Below are 20509 nucleotides of genomic sequence, written 5' to 3'. Positions count from 1 at the left end.
CAGTTTTGAGGTACACGGGAAGACTCAAAGCACAGGCAAGTGGTCAAAAAGCCAATGGTCCAAGTAAGAAATAAAGGGGAAAAGTGAGGAGAGAGGAAGAGAAAGAGAAAGACTTGATATTCATGATTCAATACAATTCTAGTTCTCCATTTGTACCTAGTTTAAGATTTTAATCATTCTTTGGTAAAGAATCTTGGTTGGTATTTGCTTGCAAGAGAAGGTGGCAGTGAATTTAATGTGACCTTTTGTGCTTCTCTGTTCTCTCAGCATATCAGAAGGAGGAACCAACTTCTTGATTTAACAACCATGCACATAGACACACTAAATACATCTTAGACCTGCCTTTATGCTCTCAATGCAGCCTGCCTGTAATGTCACAAATTCAGGCTAAATTTTATTTCTTTACATAATCCTAGCACCCAAAGATATTGTTATTCTTTAGCCTGAATATTTATTCTCCTATATTACCTTACTCAACTCCACTTTGCTTTTCTCCCCCAGCTTATCAACTGACTGTCTGGGTTATCAAAGAGAAGACAGAGAACAACATGAGTGGCAAAAAAGAGTGACAACAGTATGGATGAGCAGGCACCATTTGCTCTCTTAGACCAACAGGACCGATTCTGCATATGGGGTGACAGACACTATTCTAACTCTTGGGCATGCCATAAGGCATAACCTTACTCTAGTTCCTATTCACTAAGTGGAATATCTTGAAATCAGGCACACCTAGAGGTAGGGAAACACTGAATGTCTCTCCTAGTAAAGCTTGTGAAATCCTCGCCTTGCTGGAGACAGTTCACAGGAAGATATCTCCTTTGTGACACAGCTGATGGAGGTAACCCCATGCACCTGACCCCTTGGGTTGATCCAACACTTAGGTGACAGGGTTTTTGCCATTCTGAGGTCAATCACCTTGCCCCCAATCCACTGTTTAAAGTAGTTCCAAATAAAACAAAACTCATAAGAGAAAGTATCAAAATACCTTCCATATAACTAAAACTGGAATTCTGGCAACATCTTTGTATATTCCTCCACCTACTTACAAGCCTATTTCCATCTATCCCCAAAGCCAAGCCTCACGTCTCTCCCTGGGCAATGACAGCATCCCAGTGCATTTCAAAATACAGAGCATGTGGGTTCACACACATGCCACAGCCAAAGCATCCCAAACCCAAGGATAACTTTGTCACTTGCCCCTGTAAGAGCTTCTTTGGGCTACAGCTGACCCCTTGTCAGTAACTGGGATTTTCTGAGCACAGCTGTCATTGCTCCTTCTTCCACATCTTTTCCAGAAAGCAAAAGGCTATTACTCTCCTCTGTACCTTTGCATATGCTTTTCCCCATGGCTGGCATGTCCTCCCTCCACAAACGCCACCTGAGCTTTCAGACTGACTTCTACTCAGCTTTCAAACCCAACTGTAACTCTGTTCTGTCCTAGCTCTGAAGCATTACAAAAAAAAAAAAAAAAAACACTCCAGATTCCCCATGATAGAGGGGGATTAAAATGCTTGCCTTGCAAATACCAAATGTAGGATTACAAATTGGGCTTAACTTTCCTCATTATGACCAGTCTCAGGGTTGCTGAAGTCAAAAGCAGAAGTTAGACTGAGCTTGATCTTCTCCAAGAAAAAGGAGGAGCCCCACTCAACAGGAATCTACAGACATAGCTCCAAAGTGGGGTATGAAAGAAAGTTACCAGAGTTTACATTTACATGTATTTCCAAAAATTAAGGTTTGATAACATTTATTGAATATAATGATACCGGTGCCCCCACATGGTCCTATGGAATGTGCCTGGAGGGGAAGTTCCCTGATTTGAGGGTTAGAGGGGTGTGCTATGGAATGAACAGTATCATCATCCCCAAATTAATACATAGAAGCCCTAACCCCTAATCTGATGGTATTTGGAATCAAGATCTTTGGAAAAGAAAGGATTAGATGAAGTCATGAGGGTGGAGGCTCTCAGGATGGGATTAGTGCCCTTATTAAAGACTGATACCTCATGTGAAATATCACTATTCTCTTTGTCACTTCCCCATCCCGTTCTCTCTCTTTTTTTTCATTGATTTTTTAAAAATAAATGACAAGCAGAATACAACAGTTACTAATATGGCATTATGTAAAAATGTGGATGTGTAACCGATGTGATTCTGCAATCTGTATTTGGGGTAAAAATGGGAGTTCATAACCCACTTGAATATAATGAGCTTTGTAATGTTTTGAACAACCAATAAAAAAAAATAAAAATAAAATTGTAAAAAAAAAAATAATAAAAATAAATGACAGCAGAATGCATTACAATTCTTATTACGTATACAGCACAATTTTTCATACCTCTGGTTGTATATAAAGTATGTTGACACTAATTTGTGTCTTCATACATGTACTTTGGATAATGATATCTATCACATTCCACCATCCTTGCTAATCCCCTGCCCCCTTCCTGTCCCTCCCACCCCTCTTCCCTATCTAGAATTCATCTATTCCTCCCATGCTCCCCCTCCCTACCCCACTATGAGTCAGCCTCCTAATATCAGAGAAAACATTTGGCATTTGGTTATTTGGGATCGTCCAACTTCACTTAGCATTATCTTCTCCAACGCCATCCATTTACTTGCAAATGCCATAATTTTGTTCTCTTTATTGCTGAGTAAAATTCCATTGGGTATATATACCACATTTTTTTAATCCATTCATCCACTGAAGGGAATCTAGACTGGCTCTATATTTTAGCTATTGTGAATTGTACTGCTATAAACATTTATGTGGCTGTGTCTGTAGTATGTTGTTTTTAAGTCCTTTGGGTATAGAACAAGGAGAGGGATAGCTGGATTAAATAGTGGTTCCATTCCCAGATTTCCAAGGATTCTCCACACTGCTTTCCATATTGGCTGCACCAATTTGCGGTCCCACCAGCAATGTATGAGTGTACCTTTTTCCCACATCCTGGCCAACACTTATTGTTGTTTGTCTTCATAATAGCTGCCATTTTGACTGGAGTGAGATGATATCTCAGATTAGTTTTGATTTTCATTTCTCTAATTGCTAGAGATGATGAACATTTTTTCATATATTTGTTGATTGATTGTATATCCTCTTCTGTGAAGTGTCTGTTCAGGTCCTTGGCCCATTTGTTGACTGGATTATTTGTTTTTTTGGTGCTTAGCTTTTTGAGTTCTTTATATACCCTAGAGATTAGTGCTCTATCTGATGTGTGAGGGGTAAAAATTTGCTTCCAGTATGTAGGCTCTCTGTTCATCTCACAGATTGTTTCTTTTGCTGAGAAAAAAACTTTTTAGTTTGAGTCCATCCCATTTATTGATTCTTGGTTTTAATTCTTGCGCTACAGGAATCTTATTAAGAAAGTTGGGGCCTAATCCCACATGATGAAGAATAGGGCCTACTTTTTCTTCTATTAGATGCAGAGTCTCTGGTTTAATTCCTAGGTCCTTGATCCACTTTTGAGTTGAGTTTTGTAAATGGTGAGAGATAGGGGTTTAATCTCATTTTGTTGCATATGGATTTCCAGTTTTCCCAGCACCATTTGTTGAAGAGGCTATCTTTTCTCCAGTGCATGTTATTGGCACCTTTGTCTAATATAAGATAATTGTAGTTTTGTGGGTTAGTCTCTGTGTCTATTCTGTACCATTGGTCTACCAGTCTGTTTTGCTGCCAATACCATGCTATTTTTGTTACTATTGCTCTGTAGTATAGTTTAAGGTCTGGTAAAGTGATGTCACCTGCTTCACTCTTCCTGCTAAGGATTGCTTTAGCTACTCTGGGTCTCTTATTTTTCCAGATGAATTTCATGATTGCTTTTTCTATTTCTATGAGGAATGCCATTGGGATTTTTATCAGAATTGCATTAAATCTGTATAGTGCTTTTGGTAGTATGGTCATTTTGATAATATTAATTCTGCCTATCCAAGAGTAAGGTAGATCTTTATATCTTCTAAGGTCCTCTTTGATTTTTCTCTTTAGGGTTCTGTAGTTTTCATTGTATAGATTTTTCACCTCTTTCTTTAAGTTGACAAGTATTTTTTTTTTTTTTAGGTTATGGTAAATGGGGTAGTTTTCTTCATTTCCTTCTCAGAGGATTTGTCACTGATATACAGAAATGCCTTTAATTTATGGGTGTTGATTCTATATCCTGCTACTTTCCTGAATTCATTTACTAGTTCTAGAAGTTTTCTGGTGGAGCTTTTTCGGTCTTCTTTCTCTATGCAAGGCAGGAAGCGTGACTTTACCATCCTACCAGAAACCGACTACTCTGATTATCAACCTAATCTTGGACTCCCAAACTCCAGGACTGTGTGAAAATAAATTTCTGCTGTCTAAACCACCCGCCCAGACTATGGCATTTTGCCATGACAGTCTGGCTGACTAATACATGGTAACAGTGGTACCCTCCCCTGTCTGTCTCTCTGCTTATTACTACTATATGTTTCAGTTTATATCTCCCAGCTAAATGGATTTCTGGTTTACTTTATCTAATTTCACTAAACTAACCCTCCCAAATGAAAAAGTGGCTTTAGAATCTGGAATGATACCTTTTTGAAAATTATGTTAATATTGCAACTAAAGGCAAATTTTATAAAGCAGCAGAATTATCTCTTCCTTTTCTAATAAAAGTTCTTCAAAACAATTTTACTAGGTTAAGCATTAACCTGATGAATCAAACCTGATGAATCAGCCAAAAATATTCAAAATAATGAACATCTTTAACAAATGTACTTAACTACAAAGTTTAACTGAGAACATTGGTGAATGCATAGTATATCTTTAGATAATAACTAATGATGATACTATGTCTACAGACATTTAAATGCCTATATTGAAGGTTATGCTAAGAAGTTTTAGTGAAGGAACATACAATCTGTAAAGTTTGGAGACTACTGACATAGAAAGAAAACTTAAATGATGAACATGTCGGACCCCAAAATATGGCCCCTCCTAATCTGTTCCTTTGGCATATTTCAAGATGAGTATTCTGAGAAACTGCTGCCAGAATTAACTCTGAGAGGCTGCCCTTTTGTAAAAGAAATGTACATCTGTAAAGGAAATTTACACTGGTGAAGTAAGCAGCAGGCATGATATATAAACAGGTTTCTCTGATACCCACTTTTTGCCAAGGAAAGATCTTTTCACAGGAAGAAGAGGTTGGGGGTCGGACAGAATGACCACAGCTGGCAGTTACCTGGGAGACTTCATCTGCATCACAGGATAACCTTTCCAGGCCACACACCTCCTCCCCTCAACCTCTCTTACCCCAAGAACCCTTAAGTCCTTATCCCTTTGTTCAGCTGTATATAAGGCTTGGTTATCTGTGCCCCTCCCTTGAGTCTTGTGCTATGTGTATAGCCCCCATGTTTCTACAATTGAATGTATTTGTTATGGTTTTTTTTTTTCCCCCTGTGAATTTGTTTGCTCTAGGTTTATTTCACAGATTAAAATCATCAAACTTTTGGAAGGAAAAGAGCAACACATCCATTCTTGGGCTGATGTCCTTTCTCAAGCAGGCCTGAAAGTTGAAACCTATCAACACTCTCCAGTAGCCTTTCAAGTGATGGTATCTCTAACCAATACCGAAAACACACAGAATAATCTAACAGAATGCCCAACAATATCCCAAACTCAACTTCAAATCACTTTTTAATTGCATCTAGCATAAAATAGTAAGAGTGGCTAAAAACCTCTGATTTAAGTTTTGAAGAGCTGGCTTTCATTTAAGAAAAAAGAATGGATCAGCATTTAAATGATCAAACCTAACCTCATGAATTTCTGGAAATTTCTTTGTAAAACATCCTGCATCCCAACAATGGTGGGTCCTCTCCTTTTGTTCTCTCTAAGCATTGTCCCTCTTGAAAGAGTTGCTGATTGGCTTTTCTGAGTAAGCTTTTGCTTCTGTTGAGTGGCTCAGTGATAAGTGGTGGAACAAATACTTAGACCCTACTTTCTAGATGGTGACCTAGAAGCTCCCAGGACTGAATGCTGAGCAGAAACAGGATTATCTGCAGGTCACATGACTACCAACTCTTAAAATTTCTATACAACTGGACTAGCTATCATGCAAACAAATTCTCTCTGTGTTGTTGGTGAGTTTAGGGAATTTTCTTTGACACCAGGAATGGAATGTTCTCAAATCTTAACACATCAATCATCTAAGGACACTGACTCTTTTCTCTCTAATCACCATGCCTTCAAAATCATATCTGTTTCCAATAAAACATCCAATGTTTATCAAAAAAAAGATGAGAGTTTAGCATTTTCCTACTCTCCCAGGTACTTGTAGTTAATTTTAAGATTTTTTTTTTTTGCCTTTAGAAAACTATATATTTATAGGAGAGCTGCAAAAATAGAATAGAGTTGCCATATAGCTTTCACATAGTTTCTCTGTACAGTTAACATCTTACATCCTAATACAATGATCAAAATTAAGAAAATAACACTTGGCACAGAGCTAACCCAAGTACTGACTCTATTCAGGGTTCACCAGCATTTTTCAACCAATGTACTTTTTCTTTTCTGGGATCTGATTTAGGGACTCACATGGCATTTAGTTGTCCTATCTCCTTAGTTTTCTCTAATTTTGGTTAAGTTTTAACTTCTATCTCACTAATTAATCCTTGATGTTTAATTTATTTAGAATCAAAAATGCACCCAAGTTCACAGAAAGCAGTAAGAGTTAACAGTGTGGCTGGGGACATAAGTCAGTGGTAGAGCATTTGCCTAGCATGTACAAGGGCCTAGGTTCAATCCCCAGCACCAACAAAAATAAAAATAAAGGAGTTCATAGGGAAATAAATTGCTGATCCAAATTCTTAAACCAAACGCCTTCACTTATTTGTAAAAATGAGAACTGTGTTACATCTTGTATCTAGAATGTCTCCCAAAGGCCCTTTTGTTGAAGGCTTGGTTCCAAGCTGGTAAAGCTATTGGGAGGTGGTAGAAACCTAGGAGATGAGGCATAGATGGAGGAAGTACATCACAGCAGATGTGCCTTTCAAAGGTATATCTTGTCCCCCAACCCCTTTTCTCCTCTCTATTTGCTTCCAGGCCATATGAGGTAAGCAATTTTGCTCCACAAAGTGATCCCTCTATGATGTTCTACCTCACCACAGGTCCACAGTGATGGGGCAAAGTAACTATGGACTGAAACCTCTGAAACCATGAGCCAAAATAAACCTTTCCTCCCTTAAGTTGATTTTCTCAAGTATTTTGTCACAACAAGGGAAAGCTAACTAACACAAATGGCAAAGTTGTTTCTTTGGTCAAATTCAAACTGGGTTTCATTATCCACCCACACAAAGGTCAACTTGACAAAGAAAAATCACCAGGAAAGTCTATTCTCCTAGACATTTGCTGTTTCCTTAGAAACATCAAATACAAAACTGGTTCAAGGTTGACATGCTTTTCTATTTCTAAAAATAGAGTTCAAGAAAGCTCACAGATTCAATGATCAACTGAAATATATGGTGCCAAGGCTCCCCCAATTTCCAGTTTTATTTTCAGGATGCCTCAAAAACCTATCCAGGAGAACACTTCTAATTACCAGACTCTTCTATGGCATTAATTGTTATTGGTATTTATGAAATAATGACTCATGATCTATTGTAACATTCATGTCAGAAAACACAGTGCCTGGTTTGGAGTATAACCAAACATATCTATCTGCCTCTAATATAAAAATAGCATAGACAGAAGGGAAATCTTGAGACTGTTTGAAGGCTGAAAGGTAAAATGCTTTGAACATCAGCAATAACTCTGAATGAGAAAAATACTTACCTTTGCCAAACTGGACAAGGACAGATGTCTTAAACCAGACGTATGTAAATCTTACTTTTTAAGACAATGATCATTTTGTGACTCAAAAGAAAATGATTCTTGATAGAATCTTGGTATTGTTTCTTTGTTAAATTATAAGCAGCTTATGCATTGAGACAAGGTCCCATCTAAATTCTGTAGCTTTAAAACATTTGGAAAAGACTCCTTCATTTTTGTATCACTCAAAGACATTGGATCTAGAACCATATACACCTATTATCCACATTCATATATAAACAGGCTAGTGAAGATTATTTTGTTCTCTCCATTCTTTAAGAAAAAAAAATTCTCCTATTTTAGAATCCCAGCATATTATTACAGGTTGAATATCCCTTAACCAAAATGCTTGGGATAAGAAGTGTTTCCAATTTCATTTGCTTTTGTTTTGTTTAGGTTTTGGACTTAGGAATGTCTCCAGACACATAATAAAACATCCTGGAAAGAGGATCCCAGTCTAAACATCGAATTTTCTTGTACCTATGTATCTCATACACACAGCCTAAAGGTAATTTTATATAATATTTTTAATGTGCATAACTACAATCCACCACATGCTAGTAGGTGTGGAATTTTCTACCTGTGGCATCATGTGTGGTTCAAAAAGTTTCAGATTTTAGGGATGCTTAACATGCATAAAACTTAACACACAGTGCTCAATTCCTATACAAACTTAATGCAAAGTGCTTAATTACCTTTGCTTAAAAGGTAATATTCTATTTTAAACTTGCCTTGGAAAAGTCAATAAAATATTTATAAAAAGCAATTTTCCTTTTAAGATAAACAATCTAAAGAAATTCAGTAACTTAACAAAGCTCAAGTTATTGCTTTAATGAAGATTTTTTGCTAGCTAAAACGCCCACCTGAAATGAATGAGTCACTCAAAACTGAATATCTATAAACATTTCTAACTTGCTCTGAAGATCTCATTTCAAAATTGGAAAAAAAAACCTCCTTATAGCTTTGAAATTCACTATTTCAAATGACATGCTGATAATTACATAGAAAGATTACATATGTCTGATCATGATGACATAAATATTGTTCATTCCTTTGATCACTCAACTACTTCAAGTATATTTTGGTGGGGGAAGCATTTTAACTTTAAATGGTTTTAAACATTTAGAAATACAAAATTAAAGATTGACCTACCAGATTCCTCTACACAGCAAACTTTTTGTAAGCATTTAATATGTGACTTACAACACATGAAAGGATATGGTGCCATTCACATAAAATATCCAGTATAGGGAAATTTATAGAGATATAAAGCAGATTAGTGGTTGCATGGGTCTGGGGAGAAGCAAGGATAAGAGGATGACAGCTTTTTAAAGGGTAAGGAGTTCTTCTCAAGGTGGTCAAAATATTCTAAAATTGTACAACTCTGTGAATATACTAAAAAACCAATGATTACAACTTTAGGTGGCTGAATTATGCACTTAAACATTTTAAAGGAAACAGGACTATGTATTTGGGGGAAAACGGGACCTTGTTAGGTAGACACATATACAATTATTTATTTATATATATATATATATATATACACACACACACACACACACACACACTGAAAATAACCCATTAATTACTATTTCTTTTGGGGGGTAAAGGAATTTACTATCCTCGTAAAGTCTTAGAGAATCAATGCCTAGGAAAAAGATCAATCATAATTCTCTACCATGAAGGTAATGCAAAGTCATTGGCTTCAGACCGGGCACTGGTGTTACTTTCAGTGTCAAGCACAAGACCAAGATTTGGAGGGACAACCACGTACAAGGTACAAGCTCTCCCAGAAATTCAAGAAATTTCTCAGAATTTAGACTTCCCATAGAGTGCACTCCTACAGGGTTACCAAGGCCAGTCAACCCCAGAAGTGACCTATTCACTTCTGCTCTTTAGAGTTTTCCCCAGGCCCCGCCTCTGTTGAATCACACCAGTTCCAAATGTTAACCTTTGACTACATAATACCTGTCCTGAAGTATATCACCCCTCACTTACTTTCCCTATGCCCAACAGCAACCTCCCTCCCTTAGCATCAAATTCTGAGCCCCATCCCTGTCTAGAAGTCAAAACATGAATTTCCCACAGAGACAAGCACAGAGCATCTGCCAAGACTGTAAGGTTCCATGCCAGAAAGGGCTTGGGGAGGAGGGAAATAAGAGGACTCTGTCCTACAGCGGAGCGTTCCTGAGGTGTATAATCAGACACCCCTGATCCAGTATACTAGTGTGAGCCTCAGCTGTCCCACATGTCCCTTCTTTTCAAAAACCTCAATATAGAAGCAAACAGGGCTGGAGGATACAGTTCAGTGGTAGAACATGTGCTTAGCACGCATGAGGCCCTAGGTTCAATCCCCAACCCTGCAAAAAACTACACACACACACATACACACACAGAAAACTGAGATGAAACTTTCATGGCCCTACCTCTAAGAAAAAATACTGGTAACCTTTTCTCATGAAAAATTATATTTAAAAAAGAAATCTTTTATCAATTTCCTTTTATAGAAAGATTCCCTTGGATAGCTTTATCAACTTTCAGCAAACATTCATGGCCAGGATAAAAAAAAAAAATCCTTATTTTTAAAAATCAATATTTTTTTAAACTGGATTTCAGCATAATTTAAAATGCTAAAACATCATGGCCCCATGTTTTGTAAAATCCTTAAACTCTAATGCTAAGAAGTTTTGTAATTAATTCCTAATGAACTACAAGTTACTGATAACCATCAGTGATTCCTATTTAAACACAGAGTAGAGGTGAATCACATACTCAAAGGCCATTTTATAGAATCTCAAAGATCACTTTTTAATTTCTTAGACACCACCCAGTGCATTCAGAAACTTATGCTCACAGGATAAGCCATGCACTCAGAAATTTTTTTAAAATTTCATACTTAACAGATATATTTTAACAAGTTCAATTATATACTTATATGAGGTTTTTAAATAGAATAGTTGCTATCTGCTTACTTTACATCTAGCCAGCCCATTCTACATTCCCATACTTAGTCTTCTCTGCTACCTTATAAAAAAAGCACAAATGAAACCATACAATAAGTAGCCACTTGGAATCTAATAATAAAATCAGTCTCAAAAGTCAGTTTTCAATCTTCATTTCAGAACAGTATTGAGAGTCCATTACCTAAGTTCTTAGAAATCCTCACCTCCCATGGAAACTAGGAAATTTAGACCAAGCTCGAGACTCCTGATTTATTCTCCCAGCTTCATACAAGCACAATAGACACAAAAATAAAAGAAATTAATAGGAATTAAGTAAAATACCTTTGAAAACATACTATAAAGTTTGAAAAAAAGTAATTCTTCAGTTCCATACCCTTATAGAGCATTTATCTTTTTAAAAATAATCTTTGTCTTTATAAAAGCAATTAAATAGAAATGTATGAGAAGGTGTGAAAAGTGGAACAATATTAGCAGTGCTAGATAGATTCCAAATGGTTTTAAGTATATTAAGATTTGTGCAACCATCATTAACAAATGAAAGTCCATGCCCATTAATAGTAGTTTCCTCCAATCTCTTCCCCCTTCCCCTGTCCTAGGAAACATTGATCTAACACTCTGTCTCTATAGATTGCCTCTTTTGGATATTTCATATAAATAAACTCAGACAACATGAGGTCTTTTATAACTGGCTTCTTTCACTTAGCATAATGTTTCCAAAGTTAACCCATGGTGTAGTAGGTGTATTTCATTCCTTTTGATAGCCAAATAATATTTCATTGTATGGATATACCACACTTATCTATTCAGTCATCATTCATCAGTTGAAAGACATTTGACTGTGATCACTTATTGGCCATTATAAATAATTCTGCTATGAACGTTTATACATAAGTTTTTATGTGGACATATGTTTCATTTCTCCTGGTTGTATATACCTAGGAACAGAATTGCTGGGTCATATGGTAACTTTACATGGAATCTTTTGAAGAACTGCCAACCTGCTCTCCACAGCCACTGCACCATTTTTCCTTCTCATCAGCAATGTATGAGGGTTCCATTTTCTCTACATCCTTGCCTATGCTTGTTATCTTTTTTGATTTCACTCTAGTTTGTGAAATGGTGATTTGTTGTCTTAAAGTAAGCCCATACATTCTAGAATGAGAGCTCAGCTATTCTTTTAAGTTGCACTTTTATAAGTATAAAAATATGTTCAATCTTAATACCCAAAACAAGTCTGGCACAACCTAATACTCCCTTAATAAATGAAGATATCACCTCCTATAATATGCACTATTATTCTACTCCAAATCCTATCAAGCTACAATAATGTCCAGTAGCCAGACCTTTCTAAATGAAGGTGTCAGGCTAAGCACCCTGTATAAGCACTGCCACAGCAGTGGAATACTTAACCATATAACAACAACAAAGTTGAAGCCAAAACTTTCGAGAAATAACACTGGACTGAAATTCAGGTTTGTCAATAATCTACGTGTAATCTGATCAATCACTTAAATTCTCTATGCCTGAGGATGGTTTTCTGAGCAGCTCGCAAAACTACATCCTCTTAAAGTCACTCCAAGACCAAAAATTTTCTAAGCCTGAAAGTTGAGTTAAATTTGAAAATGTACTAACACCCATGCTAAAAAACAAAACAAAACTAGCCTTGCACAGCAGAAAGAAACTGTTTGCTAGTCAGAGGAGCAGGTTCAATTTCCAGTTTTACCATTTAGTAGCTACATAACCACAGGTACATTACTTAGCATCTTTATACTTCAATTTTCTGATCTGAAGGTAATAATGTCTGCCACATGAGGTGATGGAGAATCATGAAGCTAGTATGGCTAAGGCATATAACACAGCAGCCAGCAAAAAGCAGGCACTTAAATGTTACCTTCCATCCATCTTTCTGATAACTCTGGGCAAAGTTTCCCAGCAAACAGACCTCTTAACGAAGACCCAAGAATCTTTGAGATCTGTGGGATTCCCTTATAAAGCATTTCCCTACATTAAGATCTGCAAATTACTAAAGAGAACTACTAATCAGGTTAAAAAGAGATTATGGGGGATTCTTGAAAGGCAGCCCAGGGATGAAAAGAGAAGAGACCTCACTTTGTGAGTGACATTAGAATAAAACTTCCTCAGGGCCCGCAGAAAGGCTGGACACAGCATAGATGCAAAGGGGAGGAAGGCTGAAGATGTATTCACACGACTCCTTGGGTATACACCACTAGGCTCTGGGTGGGTGGAGGGAATTGGGGAGCAAGGTGCAGGAGGAAGCAGATGAGGCGAGGTCCAGCTAGGTGAGAGAAAAGCTACCGACCGGGAAGGGAGACCCTCCCCAGCTAACTCCACTGCCTCTGGCATCTCCCAGCCGCCTTCCCCCTACCTGATCTGGTTGTCGCAGAATTTGTTGAGATGCGGTTGGTTGAGGTAAATGGTGCGGGCCGTTGCCTCCAGCTGATCTCCAATAGACGTGGTCCGGGACATCTCATCCTCTGCTTTCTTATAGCCCGCAGAAGAACGAACAGGTCCTGCAGAGACGAGGCAGGGGGCAGAAAACAAACAAAGAAGTCAGCCTCCAGGCGAGAGGCGGCCAGCACCGGCTGCAGGCTGACCCGCGGGGCCAGCAGGGAAAGGATGCTCTGGAAAGGCCAGGGCCGCCTATGTACCTTGGCTCCGGGTGGAGACGCCGCCGCCGCCGCCGCCGCCGCCGCCGCGGCCACTGCGGCTGGCCCCGCCCCGCCCCTGCCTCCGCCCCACCCCCAGGGGCTGTGGAGCCAGCCACGCCTGCCCTCCCCGGGGGCTGCAGCCGGGGCTCCAGCGCTTCCCTGGGCAGCCTGGGGCGCGCCTGAGGCTGGGCGGGGAGGAGCTTAGCAGCCGCGTGCAAAGTCCGCGAAGCCGGGTGTGAGTGCACCGTGGGGGCGCACCTCTTCCGGTTGCAACCGGGATCGTGAGGACAATGGGGGTGAGGGATCGGGTGGCAAAACTCTCTTGCTGAGAGCCACCTGCCGTCCCAAGAATTGCGCTTTGGAACTGGATTTTCTGGGCTTCTTTGTTGCTACTTAGGTACTGGGTGGCAAACAGCCTGGAAAGACGTCCCTGGATGCAGTCCCCACGGAAGGGGATAGTGAAAGCACACCTCTGCACTCTAAAATGAAAGTCCCGCACCCCGGTGTGAAGGACCTGCTCCCAAGATGGTCTACGATGGAGAAGGATCTGCTGCTTTCCTCCATGTATGTGTCTAGTCACCTGAGGGCAGTAGCTTTACCAACCCCAGCTATGGACCTCAGTTTGAGCTTGCATTTCATTGCTTAAGTTACTGTTTCTCTGGTTACCACACGAACCAGCCTGACTCCCTACTGAATTTTTTTTATCTCATTTTATTTTATTCCCTACTGAAATTTTTATTTCAGTCCTATAGCCAAACCTCCCCGGGTGAGCTAAACTCCCTACTAACCTTCCTTTGAGTAAGTTATGAGTATAGAGAAGGATAAAACCCTTACAACACACACACACACACACACACACACACACAGAGAGAGAGAGAGAGAGAGAGAGAGAGAATTCATTACCACTTCAACTACAAGTCAGTATCCCTCATGGGAAAGGGCCACCCACCTTGAGAATGAACCTTTAGAGAGAAATGCCTGAGATAAAGGGTCATGGAAAAATAAATGCCCTACAGATGGAGCCTTACATTGTTTCCTTTAAATTATATGTTCACACCTGCCATCTGTTCACCATATCACAGACGTGCATGTTGGGTATCATTTTTAAAGCTCATCTTAGTGGAGTAAATTTCCACTTCCCAGCAACAAAGAATGCTGTTATTGTCGTGGAGAAAATTTGAAAAATAAAGTTTTGGCAAAGTTATCTTTTAAAGTGAGCATAAGGATTGTAATCCTTAACAGACGGGGCAAAACATGAAGTTATTGAGAGCTAACACAATATAATGAATACTAAGTAAGGGTTAATTCTGAAGTGAACTAAGGCACCCACCAGGTATGCAGGCTTTGGGGCTCAGAGTGGGGTCCCTGGTCACAGATCAGGTACACTCCATTTTTGTTCCCATCGTCTAGCAGGGGACCACAGCCTCCTGGCTATTTCAGTGAGGAACTGATTCCCTCACCTTCCCACCGACCTCCCTCTGTCTGAGATCCTTCCTTGTGCCACTGGACACTGCTGGGCCCTCTCCTTATTATCAGTAAGGGGCAGCAGAGAGCAAGAGTCTGTATTTCAAAACTGGCTGCTCTACCAGGTCTGGCTCCTAGACTTCAATCAGAGAAGGCCGAGGTTTTGTATGGGGGATTTGACTTTGTTTGAGGGTTTTGTTTTATGTATGTATATGCATGTGCTGGGATTGAACCCAGGGCTTCACACTTGCTAGGCTAGTGCTCTACCACTGAGTTACCCTCCCAGCCCAGGCTGGGTTTTAAAGCATTCACTGATTTAAGACGGATAGAGAATATTTTTGCAACTAGCCCATGTAAAAGCACTGCTTTTCTCTCTGCCACTTACCCTATTTTGTTTTCCTCCACAGCTTTTTTATCCCCATTACCTGACATTATTTATTTATGGTCTTCTCCTGCGCCCCAGAGCATAAGTTCCAGGACACCAAGGACATGCTTTGTTCAGTGCAGTGACCTCAGCACCCACAACAGTGCCTGGCACATAATGAACACTCATATTTGCTGGTGGAATAAATCATTTTTATCCAAGTTGTATAAAGGGTGCCTTTGAATTCCCCAAGCAGAGATGCAGGGACATGCACAGATACACACACTAGTTTGAACCAAAATAGTTCATTGCCTGAATTGCATTTACTCAGTGGCTCCCAACTCAGGGTGCATCAGTATCATCAAGGGAGCTTTCACAGATTCCTGCCTTCCTTACTGTTCAGATTCTGCCTGTTCTTGTTTTTTATATTCTGTAAGTGATACTAATGGGCAGCCACAATTGAGAATCACTTGTCAAATGCTGCCAGGGTCACAAAAATAAGAGTTCTAGCTCTTGCCCTCCAAAATGGTAACTAGTTTAAGGCACAAAGTCATAACCACAATTACCTGTTTACCAGTGAGTGACAGTTTATGACCAAGTAACTGAGAGCTGGCTAAAAGGTGCTAATGAGGATCATAGGTCATCAACAACATTGTGCTTGGGATGGAGAGGTGGATAAAACAGACATTGTTGACAGATATGAGCCTTACTGAATGGGTACGATTTGTATTAGTAAAGAGAAAGGCGTTGTAGATAAGGGCAAGGAGAGCTTAAGCAAATTTTGTCAAATAGACAAAATTCTATCAGGGGCCAATTTAAAAAAAATCAGTATTGAGGATCCAAATTGGAAAAGTGCAGAAAAGAAGTACATAATGACTAAGGTTTCAAATTCAGACTCATGAGACAATCCTGAGTTAATGCATTTTGCAAATACCACCATACAAAATAAGAGTATGTACTTACAACTCCCCCATATAAATAGACACAGTGTCAGCAAACAGTGGGAGTTCAATAAATATCTATTAGTTGAGAAATAAGTGAAGAGAAAGAATCAAGAGAACAAGAGTAGGCTAATAAATACTGTTTGTCCCCTGCAGAGTTGATGCTTTAGTCAGATTTCTGTCACTGTGATACAATACCTGAGAAAGATCAACTTATCAGAAGAAAATTTAATTTTGGCTCACAGTTCCGGAGGTTCATGGTCATTTGGCTCCATTGTTTCTGCTGTGGTGAGGCAGACTATCATGGCAGGGAGCACGTAGTAGAGGAAACTGTTCATCTCATGGCAGACAGCAAACAAAGAAGAAGAGAAGAGGTGGGGGTCCCAATATGCCCTTGAAGGGCATAGCCCCAATGACATACTTCCTCCAACCAGACCCCATCTCCTGAAGCTTCCACCACTTCCCAATAGAACCATGTACCCCAAAAGTTCATATGTGAGACAATGCAAAAACTTTCAGAAGTTAAATGGTTAGATTATGAGAGGTGTAACCTAATCAGTGAGTGATTTCACTGATGCAAATTAACTGGATGATAACTGCAGGCTGTAGGGGATAGAGGAGGTAAGTTATTTTGCTTCCTGTTGCCATATCCTGAGCCACTTTCCTCCACCAGCCCTTCCTCCGCTTGGGCCCACAGCAATGGAGTCAGCCATCTGCAGACTGAGGCCTCTAAAACCATGAGCCCCAAGTAAACTTTCCCTCCTCTACATTGTTCTTGTCAAGTCTTCTGGTCACAGTGAGAAAAACTGACTAAAATACCTAAGGACCAAGCCTTCTATACATGAGTCTTCAGGGGACATTTAGGATGGAAATCATAACAGTGGAAATGCAAATAAGAGAGTTGATGGCCAAGATCATGAGAGAAAGGGAAGGGACTTTGTCTTACTCACAGCTCTATCACTTATACATTGAATAATGACTAGCATGCCACAGGCAGTCTGGAAGTATATATCAAATGAATAAATAAAAAGCTAACATAGTAGGTGCCTTTTGAAGGTAATTACCCAGCTGCTGGACCAATGGATTCTCCCTTGTCTAGTTACTGAACTCTTTCTTTCTGACCTAAAAGCCAGGGAGCCCAGTATCCAGGTCTTTACTATGCAATCCCACTTGCTCATCACAGCTACTTGGATCAGCAGTGATTCTTGGTTCAAGTTGCTTCACTAAGAATCTCTCTTCTAGGACCATCTCTGCACGTGGCTGACCTATAAACATACACTCTCCAGGTCCGTGGAGGACCTTCTTCCTCTTACAGAGTAGACCAGGAGGCAGAGGAAGAATTTCTTCTGAAATAACTTGAAGCAGCTGTGGAGAAACCCACAAAGTCTCAACAGCTTTTGGATCCAGAGTCAAGTCCCCTCCTTGACCCCCAACAGTGTTGGAGTCTTTGGTTTAAATGAACCATTCCTTCATCATTGGGTAAATCACTTAGAATTAGTTATTCCTATTAACACAACAAAGGAGCACACAGAGAACCTATTTTGTCCTATAAGATAGAAGAGCAAGTAAGATTAAAGAGAAGAGACAAATTGCTCTTCACTTAGAGATCACGCTGGGGCAGCAAGGTTTTAGATATCTCTGGCACCGTTGCAACAGATGCCACAACCCAGACCCAGAGAGGCTCGATCCCACAGAGGAAAGTCTCCATGGCAACATCAGGGCTGGCGTGTTAAGATAAAACCTAGAAGTGGCTGAAAGGTGAATGGCTAAAGAAATAAGCACACCTGTTCTCCTCCATTCGGAGTTTCTGTCACAGTTGGAGGAAGAACAGAATGTTATGAAAGAGAGAGATGGTAGAGATCATGAATAAGAGAATGCATGAAGGAGCAGAGAGTTTCTAACTGTTTCTAACTCAGACAGACTGTTCTAAAAGAGCCTATAACTAGCTCTATGCTCCTTAAGCAATGGAAAGAGAAGTAGAGGTAAAGTCAGACCTTGCTTGGATATTGTATAATAAAGAATTTCTCTGCTCCTTGTCCTGGGCTCCTGGGAGAAAGCCTCTAAATAAGCCCTTGAAATTTCTGCAGTCACAGGAGCATCTTTGTCATTCATGGTGGGCATCTTGGTCCCCACCTGAGTATATGCTGCAAAGGTGACTCATGGTGCATCCCTACCTATCTTCAGGTGGGGTTTGAAATTGCCAGAAAAAAACAACAATGTGATTAGAATGTCAGGTCTTTGAATCAGGTGAACCAACCCAACATCAGGGCAGCTGGAGATTGAGTTCAATTATGTTGCCAATGATCCCACTGATAATGCTTGCATAGTGAACGGGTGGGGGGTGAGGGGGCTAACTATGGGCCCCAAAGCTCAGGGGGCTATCCAGGTTGATGAGTGACACTGATGTGCTGAGAAGATGACATCTCCTGAGGTCATAGAAGCTGCATGTTTGAGACCCTCTCAGACCTTGTTATATGTGTCTTTTCATTTGGTTGGTCCTGATTAACCCTTTAGAATAAAACTAATTATAAGTATAGCTTTTATTTTAACTCTCTGAGGGGTAGTGAGAACTCCTAATTTATTTCCAGTTGGTCAGAAGTACAGATGACCTGGCCATCTGTGAGTTTGTGGCTGATGTCTGAAAGGAATGCAATCTAATGGAGGATTATGTCCTCATTCTACGAAATTGATCTGACTTTGGCCAGTTAGTGTTAAAATTACATGGCAAACATTACTCTATGAAATCTTAAATGACAGAGTCAAAGGGAAACCTTATTAACAATCACCGAACTAACTGGCTCATGGGAAGAAAATTAGAAGCCACATCTGCACTTGATCAGGCTGATTCTTATGAACTTAGATAAGCAGCTACTATTTGAGCCTTGGTTTCTTCTTCCACAAAACAGATTTCATTATTAATATCAAGGGCTGGTACATTTTTTTGTAGTGTGAGTTAGTGAATATTTTAGGCTTCATGGGACACATCTGGTCTCTGTCTCATAATCTTCTCCCTCTCCTTCTTCATCCTCTTCTTTTCCTCCTCCAAATCCTCCTCCTCCTTCTTTCTTAACATAAATATATTTAAAAATGTAAAAACCTTTTTCTGAGGTTTGGATCTTAAATGCTGTCCAAAGATCCTGTGTTGAAAGCTGGTTGCCAGCCAATGGTGCTTTTGGGAGGTGATGGAACATTTAGAAGGTGAAGCCCAGGGGAAAAAATTATTGGGAGCATTCACTTGAAGGGGCTATTGAGACCCTGGCTCCTTCCCCTCTCTCTTTGATTGCTGGCTGTCATGAAATAAGCAATTTCCTCCATCACACACTCCCACTATGATGTGCTGCCTTGCCACAGGCCCAGAGGGAAAAGTGACCCAAAACCGTGAGCCAAAATAAATGTTTCCTCCTTTTAAACTGGTATTTTGTTACAGTGACAGAAATCTGACTAACACATCTTTCTTCCTCACAGGCCTGACTTGGCCCTCAGGCTAGAGTTTTCTGGGCCCTTATATAAACAAAGTTCTCTTACAGTTAATGATCTGATTTGGTTCCAACTCCCACTTCAAAGAAATAACTGTTTAAATTTCAATTAGGTTACATTTCCTAGCATGCATAGGTATTCAAAATTTTATTGCATGAGTTAAGAAGTTGGTTATGTTTTTCCCCCATTTTTTATGTACTGTGCTTGAAAAGTATGTAAAGGTTGTTTTTTCTTTGCCTCCCGGTATATCTCTAGGAGGAGAGTGCAATAATTATAGAGCTTTTTAACAAGAGGCATGCACATGGACACGTGCGCATGCGCACACGCACAGAGACACACACACACACACACACACTCCCCTCCTCAAAGAGTTCAACCCTGGCCTCTACCCCATATTTACAAGATGTTTCATAATTGTTCGGAACACAGACACATCAAAAGCAGTCCAGCTGCTGGGGAAGCACTTGGGCTGATTATTTCTCCTAATCAAACAGACACAATGAAAATGCTGTGCAAACACAAAATGTGATCATTCTAGCCTTGGCAGACACGTTTTGAAGGCCCTTTCAAGACCTCACATTGCACAAAACACGTCTTTCCAAATATAGCATCTGTGATCCACTTCTATCCAAGAATTCAAAAGAATGGGACACAAAGGAAAAAAGGCTCTGATGGGTCAGGATTTCTTATTTTTATAAACTCTTAGTTTCTCTCTTTTTTTTAACAGGGATAGAAAAGATGCAAAGAAAGTAATAGGCCACAGACTATTTATTATTTAAAATATATAATTCAGTTATTATTAATCTG

The 20509-nt window shown here is 39.7% G+C and overlaps 1 protein-coding gene across 2 annotated transcripts in view; it reads right to left on the bottom strand.

Annotated features, from left to right (window-relative positions):
* Atp8a2 (ATPase phospholipid transporting 8A2) overlaps positions 1–20509 on the bottom strand; it is a 638978-nt gene that overhangs the window by 517009 nt on the left and 101460 nt on the right. Inside the window, exons 1-2 of one of the 2 annotated variants that reach the window (XM_046448077.2) lie at positions 13457–13497; positions 13174–13318 (exon numbers count right to left, since the gene is read on the bottom strand). In XM_046448077.2, the coding sequence (XP_046304033.1) occupies positions 13174–13274 (101 nt within the window). In that variant the 5' untranslated portion in view covers positions 13275–13318; positions 13457–13497. Of the gene's footprint in view, positions 1–13173; positions 13319–13456; positions 13498–20509 lie in introns of those variants that run through there. The other variant, XM_058580786.1, reaches the window with a different exon arrangement.

Source organism: Marmota monax, unplaced genomic scaffold (assembly GCF_021218885.2).
Source record: "Marmota monax isolate L192 unplaced genomic scaffold, Marmota_monax_Labrador192_F-V1.1 WCK01_AAM20220418_F8-fsc00043, whole genome shotgun sequence".
NCBI lineage: Eukaryota > Metazoa > Chordata > Mammalia > Rodentia > Sciuridae > Marmota > Marmota monax.
The sequence above is the reverse complement of the archived record's forward strand: the minus strand, read 5'-3'. Positions and strand labels throughout refer to the sequence as shown.